We start from the raw sequence: 21,554 nt of genomic DNA, 5'->3' as shown, positions 1-21,554 counted from the left end.
TTACCACAAGGGTAGATATACTTACTGATTGATGGCACAGAATTGAGAGTCTGGAAATAAATTCCCACACTTACAATTTTCAACATGTTGCCAAAATGATTCCATGGAGGAAAGAAGTCTTTTCAACAAATGGTGTTAGAACAATTTGGATGGCCACATGCGAAAGAATTAAGTTGAATCCGTTCCTTGCACCCGACACAAAAATATACCTCAACTGAATCAGATCTAATGTAAAGGCCCAAATTATAAAGCTCTTAAATGGTTTCTTAGATATGACCTCAAAATCATAAGAAACAAAAGAATAAACATAACTTGAACATGATTAAGATTAAAAGCGTGGGCTTCGAAGAACAGCATCAACAAAGTTGAAAAGATAACCCACAGGATGGGAGGAACTATTTGCAAATCATAGGTTCAAAAAGGGATTTGCATTTAGAATATGTGAAGCAATTCTTATAACTCAGTAATAAAAAGACAACTCAATTTAAAAACGGACAAAGGGCTTGAAAAGACAATTCTCCAAATGAGTCCTACAAATGGCCAATAAGTACCTGAAAAGCTACTTAACATCATTAGCTATGAGGGAAACACAGATGAAAACCACAAGATCTCACTTTACAGCACTTCATACCACTTCCCACCAGGATGGCTATCAATGAAAAAAACTGACAATAACAAGTGTTGTCAAGGATCTGGAGAAATTCAAACTCTCATACACTGTTGAAGGGAATGTAAAATGATACAGTTACTTTGGAAAACAGTCTCGCTATTATTCAAAAGCTTAAACAGACTCATCATATGACCCAGCAATTAAGCATATGCCCAAGAGCAGTGAAAATAAATGTCCACACAATGTATCTATGTGTATTTCTGGCAGCAGTATTCTTAACAGTCAAAAGGTAGAAATTATCAGATGTCTGTCAACTGATCAAATGATGAATGAAATATGGTATATCCAGATAAGAGTCTTATTTGCAGTAAAAAGGAAAGAAATTCCTTCATATTATAACATGGATGAACCTTGAGAACATTAGTCTGAGGGAAAGGAGCCTCAAATTTATGATTATAAAGGACCATGTATTGTCCATTTATATTCCATTTATATGAAATATCCAAAATAGGAAATCTGTTAAGACAGAAAGTTGATATGTGGTTGCCTTGGGCTGGGAGAGATGGAGGATTTAGGAGGAGACGGCTAAGGGGAACAGGGTTTTTTTCTGAGAGAATGAAAGTGTTCTAAAGTTAGGTAGTGGTGGTATTTCACAACTCTGTAAACATACTAAAAGCCATTGAACTGAACACTTTAAATGGGCGAATTATATAGTGCATGAATTATAGCTCAGTAAAGTTGCTTTTAAAAAGTATGTTAGATAACAGGGCCAGGAAACCTCAGAAAGCAGACCCTTACATTTTTTTAACACTGCACAAAAGCAACAGAAGTGGCAGTTCTCTCATGTTAGAAAAGCTGTCTGAATCATGCCTCTTCTGAAAAAGTCAAGGAAGTGAAATTCACACAAAAAAACGAGCAACAGACAAGGACCGAGGTCAAATCCTCTCAAAGTTACTATCAGAACAAAGGAGCAGAACAGCATCCCTATCAACAATGAAAGTGCTCTAGAAAGATATGCTCCCAAAAGATCAACATTGTATTTTTCAAAGCAAGCTAAGAGATGTTAAAAAAAATAAAATAAGACATCTCAGGAAATGAGATAAGAGAAAATCAGAAATAAAAGGAAAATAACTGATGAATGAAAATCATAAAAATCACAAGATTGGGGGTGCCTGGGTGGCTCAGTGTGTTAAGCCTCTGCCTTTGGCTCAGGTCATGATCTCAGGGTCCTGGAATCGAGCCCCGCATCAGGCTCTCTGCTCAGCAGGGAGCCTGCTTACTCCCCCTTCTCTCCCTCTGCCTGCTTCTCTGCCTACTTGTGATCTCTGTCTGTCAAATAAATAAATAAAATCTTAAAAAAAAAATTACAAGATTGAATAAATACCACAAATAATGTCTGAAGAGGGAAAAGAAGGTGAAAACAAAATTTTTTTTTAAATCAAAAGGAAGGAGATTAAAAGGATTCAAGAGGAAATGACACATATTGTAGATGGGAAATGTATCACATGCACTCCTAGTTCTGGTAGACTGTGATTTAGTTTCTGCAGAACATAGTCACCACCACACCCTGGGGTCCCTGTGACCTGCCTCCCTGAAGAGTGTTAGGTTGAGGGCTAGAGGTGGCCTGTAGGGAGAGTGGAGGGGGACAGTGCCCCACAGTCACACCCACTACCTGGAGAGACTGTCCAGAGCCTGGATGAAGTTATCTGTCCCCGAGCTGTCCTTCTCGGGGCTCTCCATCAGCGACATGGTGGCAAAGACCACATCACTGGCCAGGAACTTATGCTTGAAGCCAAAGTGAATGCTGAAAGTCTGCACGCGCATGTCCTTCATCCTGCAGTGGGAGAAAGCAACACGGCTGTCATCCCTGTGTGCGTGCGGGAGTACTGAGTTGTGGGTGAGCTCTCACTGCCAGGCCAGGCCAGCAGATGTACTACTGGCCCTCCCTGGCCTCTGCTAATGCTCATGGCAAGACCATTCTGGTCCTGGAATGCAGGGGGTCAGAAGACCTGATGTCCCAGTCCTGTAACCCAGGGTGCTGAGTGCCTTGTCCAAAGCTGTTTCACTGGTTGGGGGGCAGAGCCCGGATGTGTGTGGCCCCTTCCTACATCCAAGGTTGCTAGGAGTAGCCACAGAACTCTCTAGGCAGAGCTTGCCGGAACTTGGCCCCAGTGGGCCCTTCCCAGTGCTATTTCCTGTGTTCAGTGAGGGCTAGACCAGGTCAAACTAGAGCTCTGTACCTTGGCCCTAGGATTTAAGGACCTGGACTTGGCCCTAGGATTTAAGGACCTGGACTTCTCTAGCTCTGGACCTACTTTTAACCCAAAGAGAACTCAAAACTCTGGGAAAGGCTAAACAGGTCACACTCATATTGGGCCATCATGCTTTTGCATTATCTTAGGAATGTGGTTATAGTTGAAGCCTGAAGGAAAGTTAATACAGAAAAACATGTGTTTACCCAAATTTATTTGCAGACTCTTCGATCATCTCCCGCAAATTCTCCTTCAAGGAGATGTCCATGGATTGGAACTTCTGCTTCACCTGTTTCAAGGGGAGGCTGGAAAGATGATGAACATTGGTCATATAAGTGACTTGGCTTCAGACGGGAGATCACTAGACATCAGAGGACAGAAAGCACCCTGTGAGGAGTCCCAGAACGTGCAAACAAGGGATGATATTTGGATGATATCCAGGTGAGGTGCTTCCGGTAGAAACAGGCAGGCTCTGGATGTTGGTCACAATGAAAGGGAGAGAACTTTCCCTTGGGGGCTGAGGGAAGGGGGCCTCTGGGCCAAGCTGGTCACTCACCCCACGTCAGCGAGGAACTCCTGGAGCCGCTTCTGCCCGTGCACAGACCAGAGCTTGAACCTGGCTGCGGTGTAACACGTGTTACACAGGCTGTCATGAAGGGACCAGTGCTGGTAGAGCGCCAGGCGGAGGCTGGGGCAGTCAAGGAGGCTGTGGCTTTGGCTGCACATGGCCCCACCCATCCTGGGAGAGCCCGTCCGCACAGCCTGTTGCTACATGGGCAACTTGGCGCTCTTTGAACTTCTTGACTTAGCCTGACCCATACAGAGGATGTGTAAGGGGGTGGGCACACACCATTACCACCCTTGAGCTGACAGGGAAACTGAGGCATGGGGGTTCTGACAGTCTGTGTCCTGTGGTGACAGAGAGAGTCCTTGTGGCCACACAAGGCATCCAGACTGTCATCCCATCTGCTCCCTGTGTTACACCTAGCTCGGGCCTCCCCCACACCTGTCTCTCTGCTGGGACCCCCATTCTCACCCTTCTTCTTAAACATGCTCTTTACTGCTGGTGGGGCTGTGAGAGTGTGTGTAAGGCCGATCCTGTCTGCCCGTACACCTCTCGTGCCCTCCTCCAAGGGCCTCAGCAGGATGCCAGTCATGTTGACACTCTGACGTATGCCAACGCACATGTCCCTAGAGGCCTGGCCTCTGTGGGCATGTGGTGGGCTCTGTCCCCTGTGCTGCCCCTCCTGATGGCTGGGCCCTGATCCCCAGACGTCATATGTCAGGTCCTGGGTGGCTCCCCTTCCTGGGATCTCTGCTGCCTCACATCTGGCCCCTCTTCCTAGACATGTTCTGTCCACCTCCTACTTGACCTGTCTAGACCCATGTTTATTGGTCCCCATCCATTGCAGTAGGCACAGGGCAGCATCATTCCTGCCATCATCACCCTCCACCGAAGCAGCTAGGCTCCCAGCCACGCCTTGTACCTGTGGCTGCCACAGTCTGTCTCTCCACAACCAGCAGCCCAGGGACCTCTGAAGCACAAAGAACTGAACTCCCCAAGCCCCTCAAACTCCCACTGCCCTAGGCCCTCTGACCTTCAGACCCCACCCATCTTTCCAGTCCCTTCCTCAGGCTCACCTCAGGGTCTTTGCATGGTCACAGCCCTGGTCCAGGTTATCCTCCATCCCATGGAGTATGGCTTGGCAAGAGTCTGTGCTCATTGCTAAACCACCCATGCTGCACAGGTGGGCCCTGCAAGGCACCTGTCCACACACACCAGGCCAACAATAAACCCTAAAGAAATAGATGATGCTGCCAAACACAGTACTGGCTGGCATTTCAGAGCCAAAGTTACCCAGAAGCACCAGGACAGTGTCCTCTCCCCTGTCCCTGGTGCTCTGCCTGGCCTGGAGAGCACACTAGGGCCCCTCTCTCCTGGCAGCACAATCCACACTTGCCACTCCGCAGCCCCAACCACACCACCCACAGGCTGGGCCCACAGATGTGACACAACCAGCGGTGTGGAGCTGAGCGAGCCTGAGCTGCAAGGATACTCATACTCGAAGGAGATCCGTGTACAGTCCACAGAAAGGGCGTTCTCCTCGTCCTCATTCCGGTGGTTGTGCCGGGACACGTGGCGCTGCAGGACGCCGACGTCGGTCACGTACTTCATCCTGGAAAGAAAGCCCCGCCAGCCGCCTGGGTGGGCGCCTTCCTCTCACACACGGCCAGGCCACGCGGCTTCCCTTCTTCCTTCTTCCCTCGGGAAGCACCCCCCCGCCCCAGGCTCAGGCGCTGGCCCACCACACGGGCTGTTCCAGCCAGCACTGATGGAGCTCCGCCACCACTGCAGAGAAGCCAAGTGTGGCTCCAGCACCAGGGCCTGGCGGCCGTGGCTGTGAGGAGGCTGGGAGAGGTGTGCTCTGGCTGGGCCCCTGTCCCCCTTCCACTCTCCTCTGGGTGGCGGCTGTCCGGCCCTTTCTTTTTTGAGACCTCCTGAGGGTGGGCACGGTGAGAAGCCACAATCCCATCCACCAGCCACAGTCAAGTGGACGGACACATAGTGTCAGTAATCCCAGCAGAGGGTGTGGATCCCACACAGGAAGTGCTCCTGAGCACAGCAGGGGAGGGCAGACCCCAGTCCAGGTCCCTCTGCTGGTGGCCACTGAGCAGGACACGGACAGCAGAGCCTCACCAGAGGGGCTGCCACAGGTAAGGGACAGTACCTGGAAGTGCACGTGCCCCATGCCATCCTGAACACAAAAAAGAGGGAGCAAGGCCCAGCAAGGTGTCCAGGCTTATGAGACTCAGAACCCTCCTGGTCCCTGGGCTATACTGCAGGACTCTGGTGGGCAGAGTGGGGTGGGAGGCAGGAAAAGGGGGCACAGGGATCTCTGCAAAATGCATAAGGGGTCCAGTATGCACAAAAGCTGTGCCACCTGATAGGCAAGGGTGCCCTTGGACAAGGTTAGGGTATGGGACTCTGTTGATTCCCTTGGAGCTCCCATTTGATGGTCACCAGAATGGGGATGAGAGTGGGTGCCAGTACCCCATGCCTCCCTGGTGTCTACATTCTGGGGTAGCCCTTTAGCTCTCCATCAGGAGGGATGGGGAGCACCAAAGCTTGCCCACCGAGAGGCAAAAGAGGACTCGGCTCCATGCCAGTCCTCCTGGCAGTCCTTGCCAGCCTTCTCCATGTCTTTGAGATCACATCCACCCTTCCTGGCAGGATTCTTGGGGCCCTCACCTCCTCCTCCCAGCTCCCCACTACAATGACATGTGGAGAGCAGGGAGACTGAGCTCCCTCCCTCACCTCTGGCTCCATCTGCTGGGCTCCCCAAGGGTGGACACAGCATCCACACCAGGTCACACACCACTCCACCACAGGTCCTAGTCCTAAGCCCTTCCTCAGTGAGGAGGATCCAGGCCCAAGGCCCACTCCTTCCTCCATAGGGCTCTGCCACCCAACTTCCCACTGCCACATGGGGCTGCAACCAGACCAGGCCCAAGGCCACAGCACAGGCCAACCTCAGACAATCTGAGGGAGCACATCCTTACTGGGTGATCTTGTCTTGTACCCACTGGTCTGTTAGTCCAACGATGGCCCACCTGGAAGAGAAAAGGGCAACAAAGCTCACAGAAGCGTCCTGCCAACATGGCCTGGCCCGGGTCCACCATCAGACAGGCAGTATCTCCGCTGCAGGGTAGAAAGGTTATGGGGCCAACTCAGAGCTCCTGGCCCAGGGTAACTGCCGTGAGAACTTTGGGGACCCAGGAGAAAGATCTCCCAGGGCAAGGATGGCAGGCCTGACACTGTCTCTGTGTCCTGGCTGACCCACCACTCTCTACTCTCATCCTGCTGGAGTGGGACTACAGCAAACACCGCATTCAGGTGCTAGTGGATCCTGGCGCATGGTTCCCCCTCCTAGCCCCTTGTGCCACCCGCCCCCTATGCAATATACCCTGTAGGATAGCAGACCCTCAACACACCCATGTCTCCCTGTCTTAAAATGGTGGGACATGGAGCAATAGCATTTAGGCCTCTTAAGAGCCTTCCAAAGTCCTGTCTCTTAGCTCATCTTTTGTGGATGAGATGATCATGGAGACCCAGTTGGCCTGACCTCCCCAGGGTTGTGCCCAGCCCCTGGCAAGAGGGACAAGGACCTCAGGTGTGTACCCTCGGTCAGTTTCCAGGCTGCATCCTTCAACACCCTCCTCTGGGGTGAGAGCCTAGAATAGCCAGAGATGCTGGGTATAGGTAAGGCAGAGGATGCCCTGGAAGGTTCACCTGGGGGCAGGGTATTTGAGCACCCTATCTCAGTACAGCAAGCATCTCTTCAGAAGGTCTTCTTCAAAAAAAGGCCACTCTGCTATGTCTTCCCTGATCTACCCTTCCTCCTTCCAACCATTCCACACATGCATTTCATTGTCCTTGTGCTGTTTCTGGAGTTTTCTGAAGGCATTTCACAGGGCCACATACTGACATCAGTGCTCAGCTGGGGTGCTTGTCCTGAGTGGGCTGTCAAGGGTACTTCTGAGTATACAGCAGGTGCTCAACAAAGGCTCCACAGTGCTGACATGGCAGTCACCCACTGTGGCTACAGGGCAAGGTAGAGGGCTCCCACCTGACCTTGCTGCAAGATCTCTTGATTTACAAGCTGGCCCCTGTGCCAAGGTATGGGATTGTCAGGCCACACCATGGACGAAGACCTGAGGCAAAGAGAACTGAGCAAAGTGTCTGTGGATTACAGCTGGTCACCAGCTCAGGGTGATGACACAGCAACTCTGCGCTTCAGTGTGGCCAGTGCCTTGGTCCTGCCCCAGCCCTTGGCTGTCCTAAAACCCTGATTCAGCAAAGACCATTATAGTCCCCACTATGGGCTCAGGGCCAGGAAGGGCCTCCCCCCCTCATCTCATGGAGGAGAAAACCAGGACCCGAGCAGAGGGCTGAGGGAGGTGGAGCAGACCAGATCCAGACTTTCTTTGCTCAGACTCTGGGTTTAGTTTCTAAACCAGCCTAAGTTGTGTTGAGCACTCATGCTTATGGCCTGTGTCGCAAACTCAGAGGTGGGCTAATGGGTATTCCTGTGCTGGATTCCACTGCACATTAGGGATGCAAACATGTCTAGCAAGGCCTGTTTTGTTCAAATTCCATGCTCCTTCTGTTACAAATTGACCAGGCATCAAAGCTGAATGATAGGGTGGGAAAGGCAGAGCTATAGTCAGGCCCCACCCTCGACCCTCTGCATCCAACAGTGTCCCCTCCATTTCCCCCAGAACTTTATAGGCAGGCAAGAGTCTCAGGAAGAAAAGCAGGTCTATGAAAATTCCCGGAAAGGGGCTGTGTCTGATATTCCTGGTGGGAAACCCCACAGAGATGTCTTCCTCCAGACCCTGTTCTCACTGTGGGAGGACAGCTGCTTGGAGAGAAGGAAGCCCCACACAGCACTGATCTTGGTGGGGCCTACCTACCACAGCATATCGTTCAAGTCCTTGGACATCATCCACGCCAAGTCGAACATCACCATGGCTGACTGCAAGAAAAAAAGAAGGCTGAGATCTAAGGCAGCTGTGCTCAAAAGAAGGGTACACATTGGGGCTGGGCTGCACACCTGGGCCAGACCTGAGCTATCTAGGGTCCCAGCCAAGCCCCTGAAGATTGAAGGTCTTCCCAGCTAGGGAAGGAAGCATGGGTGGATTCTTGGTCAAACTGAGGGAAGAAGACAGTAACTCAAGTGACTTACAGGGGGTCCTCTGTTAATTCACCATTCCTGTGGTGCACACTTTGTCATGCAAAGGAAAAGATCTGGGTACAGCATCGTGCTGGGCCTCTACGCATCTCACTGGTGCCTTGGTGATACCCAGGGAGGCACTGAAGCCCCCATGGGTTGAGGCCCATGTCCACATGCTCTTCCCGGAAGGCTGGCGGCCTTAAACACACACACACACACTACCAGGAAGGCTGGGTGAGGCAGGGCCTTTGTTACCGTTACCTGGACGTTAAAGAGGGAGGGTGCCTCAGGACCTCTGTGGGGAGCTCTTTCTAACAGGGCTGTCTGCAGACAGAAGCATCTGCTCCCTGTGAGCAGAGTCTGGGTTTTGTTGGGAGACAACAAGAGGCATCAGTGTCCAACCAGAAGACTTTGAAGTCCCATTAGCTGTGACACTGGGCTGCCCACCAGAATTTCCAAGGGAATGGTTTACACATGTGAAAGGAGCCAGGCCTCTGCCTCCCAACCCACCTCACTCACTGCTTAGAATTTTCCATGTCTTTGGGCAGAGCCAAAAGGACAAAAGATGATCCTTCAAAGGACAATGGGACCTTGACAGGAAAAGGGATACTAGAAATATGGTGTTCAGAGTTCAAGGTCCCAGGGCCAAATGCTAAAACTGAACACAAGATATTTTACTGGAAACTTATATTCGAGGGCTCCTTAAAGCCCTGGGCTCTGCTCTACACTTCCAGAGTCAACACAGTATGTTTTCAATGTGAAATTCTGTTCCGTAACATACACCATAATATGCAATTCTCTGAAATTCTCGAGGCCTCTGAAATTCTCGAGGTTTCTCTTCTTAGAGACTGAAACAGACTTGTTCTGTATTTTTGATGATGAACACAAATAAAAGCAGCTGTCCTAGGGGCACCTATTAGTGTGCAGGACCAACCTAAGAACTGCCTCAGAAATGAAGGCAGTACTCTTCCTTTTATGGAGAAGAAGCTTAAGCCTCAGAGGGGCTGCCCCAGGTTCAAACCAGGCTTTTGTGGCTTTAAAGCCTATGCTCATTCCTCCTCATGTTTTAGGACACTGAGCCCTAGAATCAGAACTCTATGCTGAAGTACACCCATCCATACATACCGACGTCCCATGATATTCATACTGTTCATAGTCAAAGAGGATATCTCTTCTGTAACGACATAAAATGCAGGCCCTCAGCAGGAAGCAGTGCAAGGAAGACCAACATTTGGAAAATGCTGAAACTTGACAGTATTCGGAGAAACACTGATTAAGTCAGCCACTTATGGACCCTTTCACAGGGTATACATGTACAGGGCAGGGAAGGGAGTGACGTTGACAGAAAAGGCTTGTGGCAACAAAAAATGTAAAATGGCATAGACTAGTCCCAGAATCCCACTTCTAAGAAATTACTCTCACACAACAGTTCAAAGGAACAAGCAAACAGCACCGTGTGCCCAAGGCTGTTCATCGTCTCCCTACTTGTTGTGGCAAAATACTGGAAGTAACCTCCGGTTCAAAAAAGAAGGGGACTGGCCAAGTTAAGTACAGTGCATGTTATAAAAGCTGCTTGGAACTATCGAAACTGGTTATATTAAGTGAAAAAATGCAAAATGGTGTGCATATTATGATTATATAAAATATGCACAAGTATGGAAGATTGACCCAAAGTCAGAAACTCTTCCGATCAGTGAATAGGATTCTATTCATTCTTCTTTCCTTATGGTTTTTCCACAATGGTTTTTCAATGTCCTTCCACGAGGGTGTAGCTGAGAACAATACTTGTTTACAAATCAAGGATTGGGTCTAGCAAAGAATTCTCAGCTCAACAGCACCTCGAGCTATACACACCTTTCCAGGTTTGTTTGTTTTTTTTTTTTTTTTTAGAGCATTTCACTTTTTTTTTTCCAAGATTTTATTTATTCATTTGAAAAAGAGTGAGCAGGAGGGAGAGGCAGAGAGAATCTGAAGCAGACTCCACACCGAGTGCAGAGCCCAATATGGCGCTTGATCCATGACTGCGAGATCATGACCTGAGCTGAAACCAAGAGATGGCTGCTGAACCGACTGAGCTGCCCCTGCATCCCTAGAGCCCTTCACTTTTTAAAATTGATAATATGGAGAGGAATTAGAAATAATTCTGTTTCCTTTGCACACCCTTTTATTCTATGGAAACCTTTACACAATTAGCATCTATCTCGTTTAGAAAGAACTTAACAAATAAAAGTACATCTGGAAAACTACAAAAATAAAAGACAAGGGACTGTTGCCTCTAACAGCATGTATCTGAGAGACCTCTGGGCCCAGTCCTGCCACTCGTGAGTGATATAGAGACCTAGAGCTCTTCTCCAATGCAGGGGCCACATGCTCACTCCTGGAGACACCGACCCAGAATTTCTAAATTAAATGAACTGCTCTCAAGTGGGAAAAAAAAAATGTATCCAGGCCCCATGGAAAACACAAGTATTCCACAGAGATTACGGGTTCCATGGCACAGCATACTGCTTCAAATGTATACTCACCTCTGGGCCTCCCACTCTCTTCGCTGCCTCCTCTTCATGGTTCGTGCCACTATCTCCTGATGCGGGGACAAAGAGAACAAAGGGCTGAACAAAGAAGCCAGGAATTTATCCCTGTAGCCCAAGAAGGTTCTGATGAGGCACAAGCCACCAGGCATGGGCCCCCATCCCCCATAGGGAAAACATGGGTCATTCATTCCCATGTTCTGAGTTCAAGCTGGTCCTGGAGGAGAGAGAAACTGAGATGGGGAATAGCCAGGACTCCTCTGGCCCACTGGCACTGAGGATACCAGATTGTGGACAGGAGCAGATGCTTCTCCAGTGCCTGGTCCTGCTACACTGGCCATGCGCTCCGTCGGTCCATTCCAGCCTTCAATTCTCCCCACCACTGTGTGATCCAGGATAAGTACATCGCCAGTTCATACTGGCTTCCCCACCAGATTAATAAGCACTAATGTTTCCTATATCCTTCCACGTGCCAGCCACTCTTCTAATTTGATAGACATGACCCCTTCAGTTCCTACAGCAAAGGCATGAGGTAGCGTGGCAGGTTTATAAATCTATGGTCCCAAGGCTCCTGCTTCCAGAAAGATGGAAATTTTCCATCTAATTTTCCCTATATATCTGAAATGTAAATATATCTGAAAACCCTGTCAATATACATAGAAAGCAAACAAAAGACTCTGAAAGGTGGAGAGGAAGGCCAACAAGCTGGGGGTCCTAGGACCTGAGGAGTGAGGTACAGATGAGTTCCCCAGGTTTTCGTATGGGCTTATATATCCTAGACTTGAAGCTGAAGAAGCTGGCAATCTGGAAACACCAACAGGCACAGAAGAAAAAGTCCCAACAAAAGCCAAGGACTCAGAGGAGCAGCCTCTATAAAGACAGAAAGCTTTGAGATAATAACCAGCCCACTCAAGCCACCACACCAAAAACACTGTGGCCCCACCCTTATCCAGCCAGCAAAGATCAAGTGGGAGCCTAGACTGCCACCCTGATAAACATCTCCCACCTGTAACACCTCCACCTTTCACTTGCAACACCTCCCAACATGCTCACTGCGGTGGTATCAGAGGAGGCCAAATAGTGAGCCTGGACCTTCCTTACCCAGTGGTAACAAAGAGCAACTCCTCTCATGGCTAATAGAGGTTAAGTGGGAAACCTTGAAATTCTACCTCCACCTGGCTATAAAGGGATCATGCTGCCAGCCCCCTGCTTTGCCAGTGTGATGTCAGAGAAAGCAGATAAAATGGAAGGCTTAAATAAGACCCAGAATCTCAAAATGTAATATAAAAATGTCCAGGTTTCATGTGAAAAGCACTCATCACACTAGGAACCAGGAATATCTCAAACTGAGCACACGAAAAAAGAAACCCATAAATGCCAACACCAAAATGACAAAGATGTTAGAAGTATCTGACAAAGATTTTAAAGCAGCCACCACAAAAATTCTTTAATGGGCAATTAGAAACATAGTTGAAACGCATGAAAAAAAAAAAAAAACAACCCAGGAAGCTTTTACGAATAAGTAGAAAAATAGAGAAGAATCAAAGAGAAATTTATAACTGCAAAGTATAATAACTGAAATAGAAACTCAGTGGTTGGGCTCAAGAGCAGAATGGAGAAACAGAGGAAAGAACCAGCAGGTACAATGATAAAAATTATCCCGTCTGATCAAGAGAGGAAAACAGACTGGAAGAACAAACCAACAGAACCTCACTAACATGTGAACCTACAACAAAAGACCTATCCTTCATGTCATTGGTGTCCTGGAAGGAGAGGAGAAAAAGGATTGGCTGAAAACCCACTTGAAGAAATAATGGCTGAAAAATGAAGAAATATGGCTCAAAATTTGGCAAGAGACATAAACCTACAGATTTAAGAAGCTGACTGAGTCCCGATAGGTTAAACCCAAAGAAATCCACACCAAGACCCATTGTAATTAAACTTCTGACCATTAGAGCCCCCAATTTTTTTTTTTTTAAATCTCACAAACAAAAGGAAAGTGACATTTTACCTATAGGATAAAACAGTTTGAAAGGCAGCAGATTTCTCACCAGAAACCACGCAGGCTGGAAGAAGGAGCATAACTTTCAAGTGCTGACAGAAAAGAACTGCTAACCCCGAATCCCACACAGAGTGAAAATATCTTTCAGGAACGAAGAGAAAAAAATTAAGAAAGTCTCAGAAAAAGGAAAACTAAGAGAATTTACTGCCAGCAGATTGCCTCTAAAAAAAAAAAGAAAAAAATATATGGTTAAGGGCGTTTCTATAAACAGAAGAAAATGAGAAAAGAAAAAACCCTGGGATGTCAGGATGGAAGAAAGAACATGCTGAGTAGAAACTAGATAAATACAATAGGCTTCCCTTATCCACTTGAGTTTTATAATCATGCTCTGTCGTTGAAGCAAAATTTATCCCACTGGGACAGCCCATGTGGATCTAAATGTACACAGAGGCTGTTTTTTTTTAGAAACTTACATTATAAATAGAGGAAAGTAAGGGAAGTAAAGGAATCTAAGATTTCTACATTTATAGCCTGTTTTCTCTAAATCTCTTTGAGTATGCACCTTTATAAATAAAAATATTTCTGAGAATATATCTTGGATATAAGTGTATTTACAAATCATGAGGATTTAATTACATTTGAAGTATTCTCAAAAGTGTTTTGGTGCCTGGGTGGCTCAGTTGGTTAAGCATCTGCCTTAGGCTCAGGTCATGATCTCAGGGTCCTGGGATGGAGCCCCACACTGGGCTCACTTCTCTGTGAGGAGTCTGCTTCCCCCTCTCACTCTCCCTTTGCTCTCTCTCTCTCAAATAAATTTAAAAAATCCTTTAAAAAAAAGTGTTAATTTTTATTAAAATCAGGTACGTAGGCCTAAACTTGAAAGAGAGCAAATACAAATTTAGAGCAGCAAGAAAAATACTCCATGAACAAGTGATAAATATAGAAAATTGGACTGGTTTCCAATGTCATTCAAAATAAAACAAAAAAAAAGAGATGGGATCCCGGTTTAGGTTAATAGATGATTAAAGAGAATAGTTAGTTACAACTGTGTCAACTCTGGCTGGATGATTCAGACACAAAAACAGCTAAAAAAATCTACTTTTGGAGGGGCGCCTGGGTGGCTCAGTGGGTTAAGCCTCTGCCTTCAGCTCAGGTCATGATCCCAGGGTCCTGGGATCGAGTCCCGCATCGGGCTCTCTGCTAGGTGGGGAGCCTGCTTCCTCCTCTCTCTCTGCCTGTCTCTCTGCCTACTTGTGATCTGTCAAATCAATCAATAAATAAAATCTTTTAAAAAAAAATCTACTTTGGGGGCAATTAAAGAAATTGGAATATGGGTTGAATAGATGACATTACTAATTTCTTATGTATGATGATGGTACTGTGTTTATAGAAGAGAATGTTCTTAGGAGATGAATATGGAAGTATTTGTCAGGGAACATCATGGTGTCCACAACTCATTCTCAAATGAACCGGGGGAAAAAAAAAAGCATATGTAGAAAGGCAGCAAACTGGAAAAAAAGGAAAATGTGAAAAATTGCTGAATCCAGATGAAAGGTATATGGGTATTCATTGTACTATCTTTTTAACTGTTGTACACATTAGAAAAATATCAAAACAAAAACTTTGGAAAACAGTATGGAGGTTCCTCAAAAGTTAAAAATAGAGCCACCCTATGACCCAGGAACTGCTCTACTGGGTATTTATTCAAAGGATACAGACACAGTGATTCAAAGGTGCATGTGCACCCCAATGCTTATAGCACCAATGTCTACAGCAGCCATAATGTGCAAAGAGCCCAGATGTCCATCAACAGATAAATGGATAAAGATGATGTGATATATATATATATATATATATATATATATATATATATACACAATGGAATTATTATTCAAAAATGAAATCTTGCCATTTTGCAATGACATGGATGGAACTAGAGGGCATAATGTTAAGCGAAATGAGTGAAAGACAAATGCCATACAAGTTCACTCATATGTGGAATTTAAGAAATAAAACAGATGAACATAGGAGAAAGAAAGAAAAAATAAAATAAGATGAAAGTAGAGTGGAAAACAAACCATAAGAGACATGGATATCTAGGAAATAAACTGAGGTTTGCTGGAGGGGAGGTGGGTGGGGGCTGGGTAACTGGGTGATGGGCATTAAGGAGGGCACTTGAAGCAATGAACACTGGGTGTTATATGCAAATGATGAATCACTAAATTCTACCCCTGAAACTAATACAGTATATGTTCACTAAATTGAATTTAAATAAAGAATTAAAAAAACACTAAAATTATAAAACTTCTAAAAGAAATAAAAAAGCCAGTGGAAAATTATGTATATAATTATGAGTATCATAGAAAGCATTCACAAACTCAGATTCCAAATAGATGCACTAAGAAAGTTAATGGAAGTTCTGATGGGTTCTGACATTAGGAACCATCGACATTCTCTTTAACGCCAAAACCACTGGTCAGTTCTGCTTGCCTATCCCCCCCACAGAGCCCTTGTATCTGTGGACATGCTACACTGAATGCTGGAAGATCCTAGGGATTTCCCTGGCTCCTTCCTTCCTCATTCAGGTCAAGTGTCCATGTCCACCTTCATGAAAGCTGCCCATTCCTTGTCCAGCCCCTTATCTTGTTTTAGTTTTCCTCAAGCAACACAGCTCTCCCCTGGAAACCATCCTTGAACTATGTTCATTTATACATTCCATATGTCTCCCCCACTGCAAAGGAAGCTTTGTGAAGACAGGAATTTGTTCTCCCCGGGGACCCTAGAGCCTAACCGATATCTGGCACATATTAGGTGTTGATATACTTGTTAGTCAGGATATAGAATTCCAAGATTCTAATCTGCAGAACGTGAATGTTCCCAGGGAACAATCCCACCAGATACTGATAAGTGGGGCCCGATGGAAAGCAACTCATTAACAGAGAAAAGAATGTTATAAATAAAGGAGCATCAGATCACAAAAGAAGAGCTCTTAGAAATCAAAGCTTAGAAGATAAAGACCATAAGTTGGCCAGAGAGTGGAACAGAAAAAGAGTTGATCAAGAGGAAAGAGAATCAGAATGTGCCTGAGGTCCCTGATCAGACCACCCAAAACTCTACAGAAGGGACTGGTCAAAGGCGGGGAAGGCAAGGAGAAAACATTCCTACCTTTGCAGAACATGCCCCCTAGATGGACAGAATGTCCTGAATGTCCCCAAAATGGCTCAAAAGAGCTCTGCTCAAGCACCTTATTAGGAAGTGTCAGGCCAAGGATGAAGGGAAGAGCCCAAAACATTTCAGACGCAAGTTTCAGCATGCACGCCAAGGATTGGGAGCCAAAAGGCCTCAGCTTCTTCCATAACACTTGAAAACTAGAATAAAACATGGCCCAAGGCACCTGGGTGGCTCAGTGGGTTAAAGTCTCTGCCTTCGGCTCAGGTCATAATCTCAAGGTCCTGGCATCGAGCCCCACATCAGGCTCTAGGCTCAGCAGGGAGCCTGCCTCCCTCCCCCGCCCCCACTCTGCCTGCTGCTCTGCCTACTTGTGATCTCTCTCTCTCTCTGTCAAATAAATAAATAATATCTTTGGGGCACCCGGGTGGTTCAGTGGGTTAAGCCTCTGCCTTCAGCTCAGGTCATGATCTCAGGGTCCTGGGATCAAGTCCCGCATCGGGCTCTCTGCTCAGCAGGGAGCCTGCTTCCCTCTCTCTCTCTCTGCCTGCCTGCCTTTCTGTCTACTGTGATCTCTCTCTGTCAAATAAATAAATAAAATCTTTAAGAAATAAATAAATAAATAATATCTTAAAAAAAAAAAAAAAACATGGCTGTTAAAGGAAAACATTCCTGTTAAAAGAATAATCACCTGCCATCTTTAATTTCCCAGGTAGCAGAAGCCACCATATTGGGTAGGCGACTTCTGTTGGCCAGGCCCCAGATCAGGTAAGCACCCCGGACCCAAAAGTCACGAGGCTCAAACTACTCTTATCTTTGCATGCAAGAGGCTTACCCTGGAGTGACCACTGGGGACTGAACCTAGCTGAGAGCTACAGACCCATGCTGTTCCTCATGGTGACTGCAGAGAGCAAGTCTTGAGAAAATGAGGGAGTTGATGTTTATGCTATTTATTGTTTTTCTTTATCACTTTTTTGGTAGATTTTATTTTTTATTTGAGAGAGAAAGCAAGGGGAGGAGCAGAGTGGAAGGAGAGGGAGAGAAAATCTTGAGCAGACTCTGCATTGCATGTGGAGCTCGACATGGGTCTTGACCTCAAGACCCTGAGGTCATGACCTGAGCCAAAACCAAGAGTAGAGCGCTTAACTGGCTGAGCCACCAAGCCATCCCTCTGTATCACTTTTTTAAAAAGTATGTTCTCTAAGTGAAGAGCTGAGCCATTCTAAGTTTCATCTCATCTGATGAAATTCTACTGTAAGGACAAGGATGTCAAAGGTCAGAGAAGTTCAGTAACCTGCCTGAGGCCACATAGACAGGGGATGGCAGAGCTCAGGGTCAAGACCCATGCCTGCTGAGTCCCAGATAACTTTGGGCCCCACAGGCTCCAGTCTGACCTCTGACCTATGGGAATAACAAGTTCCTCAAAACTATGGGAAGTTCCAAACTCACCTCTTCCAACCGTGTGCGCTTCTCAGAAGGCTCTGACCCATTGTCACTTTCACTTCCTGAATGTTCTTCATCCTCTTCTTCATCCCTAAAGATATCATCATAGGCAGGAACTTCAAGGTCATCATCTTGTTTAATGAGTAGTTTGATCTAAGGTTAAAACAAAAAGCAATCAAGGCTCCCCTCTCTCATTGACAGAAAATTCTCCATCACATGTTTTTCTCCTGGAGAATCTTATTTCCCAATGAGCTGACTCGTTCAGTTTTCTGTACAAAGAGTTCCCTGTTTGAGAGAAGAATTTCCGACTTCTCAAGCATTTTCCTGTTTTCATTTCCGCTCCCCAAGGCACTGGAGTTGTACCACACAATAAGAGAAAATTCCAAAGATTTAAAACTATCCCCAGTCATTGAAGTCTGAGAAAAAAGCTCCCTCTTACGCCACACACTAAGCAAAGAAAATGAATATCCTTCAACTTGGACTCTGATGGAAAACCTGAAGATGTGTGACACTTCGGTGCATACAACTGCTGCCTCTAGAAGCAGGGCCAAGCTGATTTTGCTTTGAGAGAGAACTTCAGGGCCAACCGTTTGATAACAAGGCTGGGGATTGGGGAGGGTCAACTCAGAGAATGGTTAGGTGGCCGCCCTGTGCCAGGCTCCATGCTTGTTGCTGGGGCTCAAAGAGGAAGCACAGCATGGCCATTTTAGGCCATTTTAGGCTAATAGTGGCCTCTTACGTTATTGTCTTCTGGTCCTCACACCACCCTTTGGCTGGACAGAGAAAGTGCTAGCCCCACTTATAGGGCTAATGCCTCTAGATACTTTTATTCAATGAGGTCAGCTGGGCCTGAGCTCGGAGGGCAGGCTCAGTGCAGACTTCTGATCCCTACACTTCAAAGGTGAAGTGAATTCCAAAATACATTCTGAGCGCTTCCAAGGCTTAGGCACCATGTTTCTCACCAGAGAAAAGCAAAACCAGGTTCTTGCCCCTCAGGCTGTTCCAACTCCTATAGCAGAGGTGGATACGTGCCTTGCTTAGATCACCAGATGCGATGTTGTCCATAATATAAGAGGTACAGAAAGATGGACAGGAGAACTCAGGGAAGACATGTGCCCCAAAGGTCGAGTTACCTGGGCATCATTGTACACATTCACGACGTTGACTGGTCTGTGGGTGTCACACACAAAAAATATGGCATCTTCGTCAGGCTGGAGGATATCCAACAGGTCTATATTAGCGCCACAGTTTATGAGGATAAAATAATGGAACTGGAAAGGGGAGAGAGGAGAGGACGTTGTGAAGTAAGTGCCTTGAGGAGGTTCTTCACTTCAGCCTACTAGGCCCCTAAGTCCTTCTTCTGAGACACATCAGGCCTGGACCTGGACCAAAAATGGCAAGCGCTGGTCCTGGACTAAAAATGGCAAGCGCTGGTCTGTGTTAGTGCTTTAACATACTCCACATGCTATTTCATTTCCATGATGACATCATGAAACAGGCCCCATGGCTAGCCCTGTGACTGTCTCTGCTTCGCAGAGCAGCACGTGGAGGCTCAGCATGACCCGGTTTGATGCACAGGACCAAGAAGTTGATGAGCAACAGACCAAGACTTTAAAGGCATAACAGAGCCTCTGCAGATCTCAGTCACCCTACCGGACTGTGCTGCCTCTCTGTACTAACAACGTCACACAGGTCTAAATTTGTAGCAAGTCTTGGGCAGCCCATACTCAATGGGCACATAATATTAAATTAAGTCTTATTACGTCTTATTACGTCCTATCACTATAGAGAATCCCTTCCTTATAAACACCAAGTTGGCACCAGTATGCTCCTTCCGTGATGACAGGAGCTCCAGGCAAGGATTTATCTCTGCTAGACAGTCCAAAATGTGGCCACAGACCCCAAAGATCCTCTTCCCTACCACAGCTCTAGCCTGTGGGATCTAAAATGTTCCATCTTTCAGTATAGCCCCATGCAGAGGTACCAGGAGTCCTGGCCTCTACTGTTTAAATTGCAAAGTGAGAAGACATATTCCTGGATTAACATTTGGAAGCTGGGATACTTCTTCTTGGAGAGAGAATGTAAACTAGTGGTGTAGTGGAACATAATTTTAACTAGGCCATATCAAAAACTAACTGCTAAACTCTAAGCAGCTTACAATGAAAATGTCTGCAACACAAATTCAAAGCAGAGGGTGTCTGCCGTCACTATTTTTTTTTTTTTTTTTTGGTTGTCAATTTTGTCTCTACAACTTGAGGGTAAGTCACCCTGTATAGCTCATTTTTTCCTTCCGTGTTGTCTAATATAGCTGATAGTTAAATATACATACAATCTATTGTGGACATAGAAAGAATGCTATGTAGTACAAAATTGCAACTGAGTAAAATAAGACTAATTATTCCAAAATACTTCTTCCATACCTGTTCTTTATGCTCAAGAAATCCAGTTTCAAGTTCTTGCCACCCAGAAACTGGAACCAGGGTATACTGCACGTGATCGCACTGGAACAGGGCCTGAGAGATAATTAATTTCAAACCTATCAAATTTAGGACATCTACAATTAACTTTGAAAACCACTTAAAAAAAAAAAAAAGATGGATTGAGAAATGAATGACATGTGATAAAGTAAGAATGGTAAAATGTTAATGGGGAAAACTAGGTTATGGGGATATGACTGACTGTTCACTGTATCATTCTATCAACTTTGCCTAATTTTTGAAAATTAGGAAAGGAAAACATTGGGGGAGAAAGTTGATCTTATTTCCAGCTCTTCTGAGAAGCAGTGCCTCACCCAAGGGCCTGAGCAAAGGTCATGTAAACATTGGATCATATACAAAACAGAACCAATGATCTTCCCTAATAGACGAAGGAATCTGAATTTCTGGTATTGTGTATGAAACCACGGTGCCCTCAGTTATCACAGAGTCCTCGGTCTGAAACCCCACATTCGCGAAGACACGCGGGGTCTAAGGGTCTCTCCAATGCAACCATTTTTTTGTCCCACGTTATTGCAAAATACTAACTAGTATTCCTGCTTTTTGCAGAATCCTTCCCTAACCCACGCAATACTCCTGCCAGCGAGGAGTGCCCCTCCCTAGGTTTCCTTTGCTGCAGCCCCTCTGGTAGCCTGAGCTCTCATCATGGGGGCAGGGGTGAAGAGAGGTTCCCTACTCTGCTCCTCACCTCCAGGCCGACTTCCAGCCCACCCGGCACCAAACTCCTCCTGGGGCCCCGCCTGCATCCTCACCTTTCGCCCTGGCCCTTCCCTTCCAAAGTACGCAAGGCTTACCTGGAGGATCTTGCAAGCGCACAAAGCGTCCACGTCCGAAGCCACGAAGAGAAGGACCCTCTGTCGGTAGAAGAGCGCAGTTGAACGCAGAGACCCGAACACTGGCCCCTGGTGCCCTCCCGCGACCGCTCCCTCTCATCCCTTCCCCCCGACAAGGCCACGAAGTTCAAGAAAAGGGGTCACCTGGCTCTGGACCACCTCGTAGAACTCCTTGCGGAAATCGGACACGAACATGGCCACGGCGGCCGGACACCAAGAGTTAGTGCAGAAACTCTTGAGAGTTGCCGGGGTGGTCAAGACTCCCGCCAAATCAGGACTCGTCCGATTGGCCCAGGATCCAACCAATCGCTACTTAGTTCCCTGCCTTTCCCTCTTTCTCATTGGGTCATATTGGAGGCGGGCACTAGCACTCCGCCATTCAGGCTGGAAAAGTCAGGCCGGCTCCTAAAGGAGCGTCATCCACAGGCAAGACGCAAGCACGGTTGCCCACTTCAATCCTGACTCCCATTTACCCACAAATCTGACCC

The 21,554-nt window shown here is 46.7% G+C and overlaps 1 protein-coding gene across 1 annotated transcript in view; it reads right to left on the bottom strand.

Moving 5' to 3' along the window:
* CDC45 (cell division cycle 45) overlaps positions 1-21,327 on the bottom strand; it is a 33,083-nt gene extending 11,756 nt beyond the window's left edge. The window contains exons 1-13 of the mRNA XM_059409063.1: positions 21,211-21,327; positions 21,028-21,087; positions 20,159-20,251; positions 18,872-19,009; positions 17,745-17,891; positions 11,123-11,178; positions 9,723-9,771; positions 8,338-8,399; positions 6,424-6,474; positions 4,920-5,039; positions 3,419-3,550; positions 3,069-3,167; positions 2,283-2,444 (exon numbers count right to left, since the gene is read on the bottom strand). Of these exons, the coding sequence (XP_059265046.1) occupies positions 2,283-2,444; positions 3,069-3,167; positions 3,419-3,550; positions 4,920-5,039; positions 6,424-6,474; positions 8,338-8,399; positions 9,723-9,771; positions 11,123-11,178; positions 17,745-17,891; positions 18,872-19,009; positions 20,159-20,251; positions 21,028-21,087; positions 21,211-21,261 (1,220 nt within the window). The 5' untranslated portion in view covers positions 21,262-21,327. The remainder of the gene's footprint in view (positions 1-2,282; positions 2,445-3,068; positions 3,168-3,418; positions 3,551-4,919; positions 5,040-6,423; positions 6,475-8,337; positions 8,400-9,722; positions 9,772-11,122; positions 11,179-17,744; positions 17,892-18,871; positions 19,010-20,158; positions 20,252-21,027; positions 21,088-21,210) is intronic.
* Between the last annotated feature and the right edge of the window lie 227 nt (positions 21,328-21,554).

The sequence above is a fragment of the Mustela nigripes genome, chromosome 8 (assembly GCF_022355385.1).
Source record: "Mustela nigripes isolate SB6536 chromosome 8, MUSNIG.SB6536, whole genome shotgun sequence".
Taxonomy (NCBI): Eukaryota; Metazoa; Chordata; class Mammalia; order Carnivora; family Mustelidae; genus Mustela; species Mustela nigripes.
This window is presented reverse-complemented; position numbering and strand designations above follow the sequence as displayed.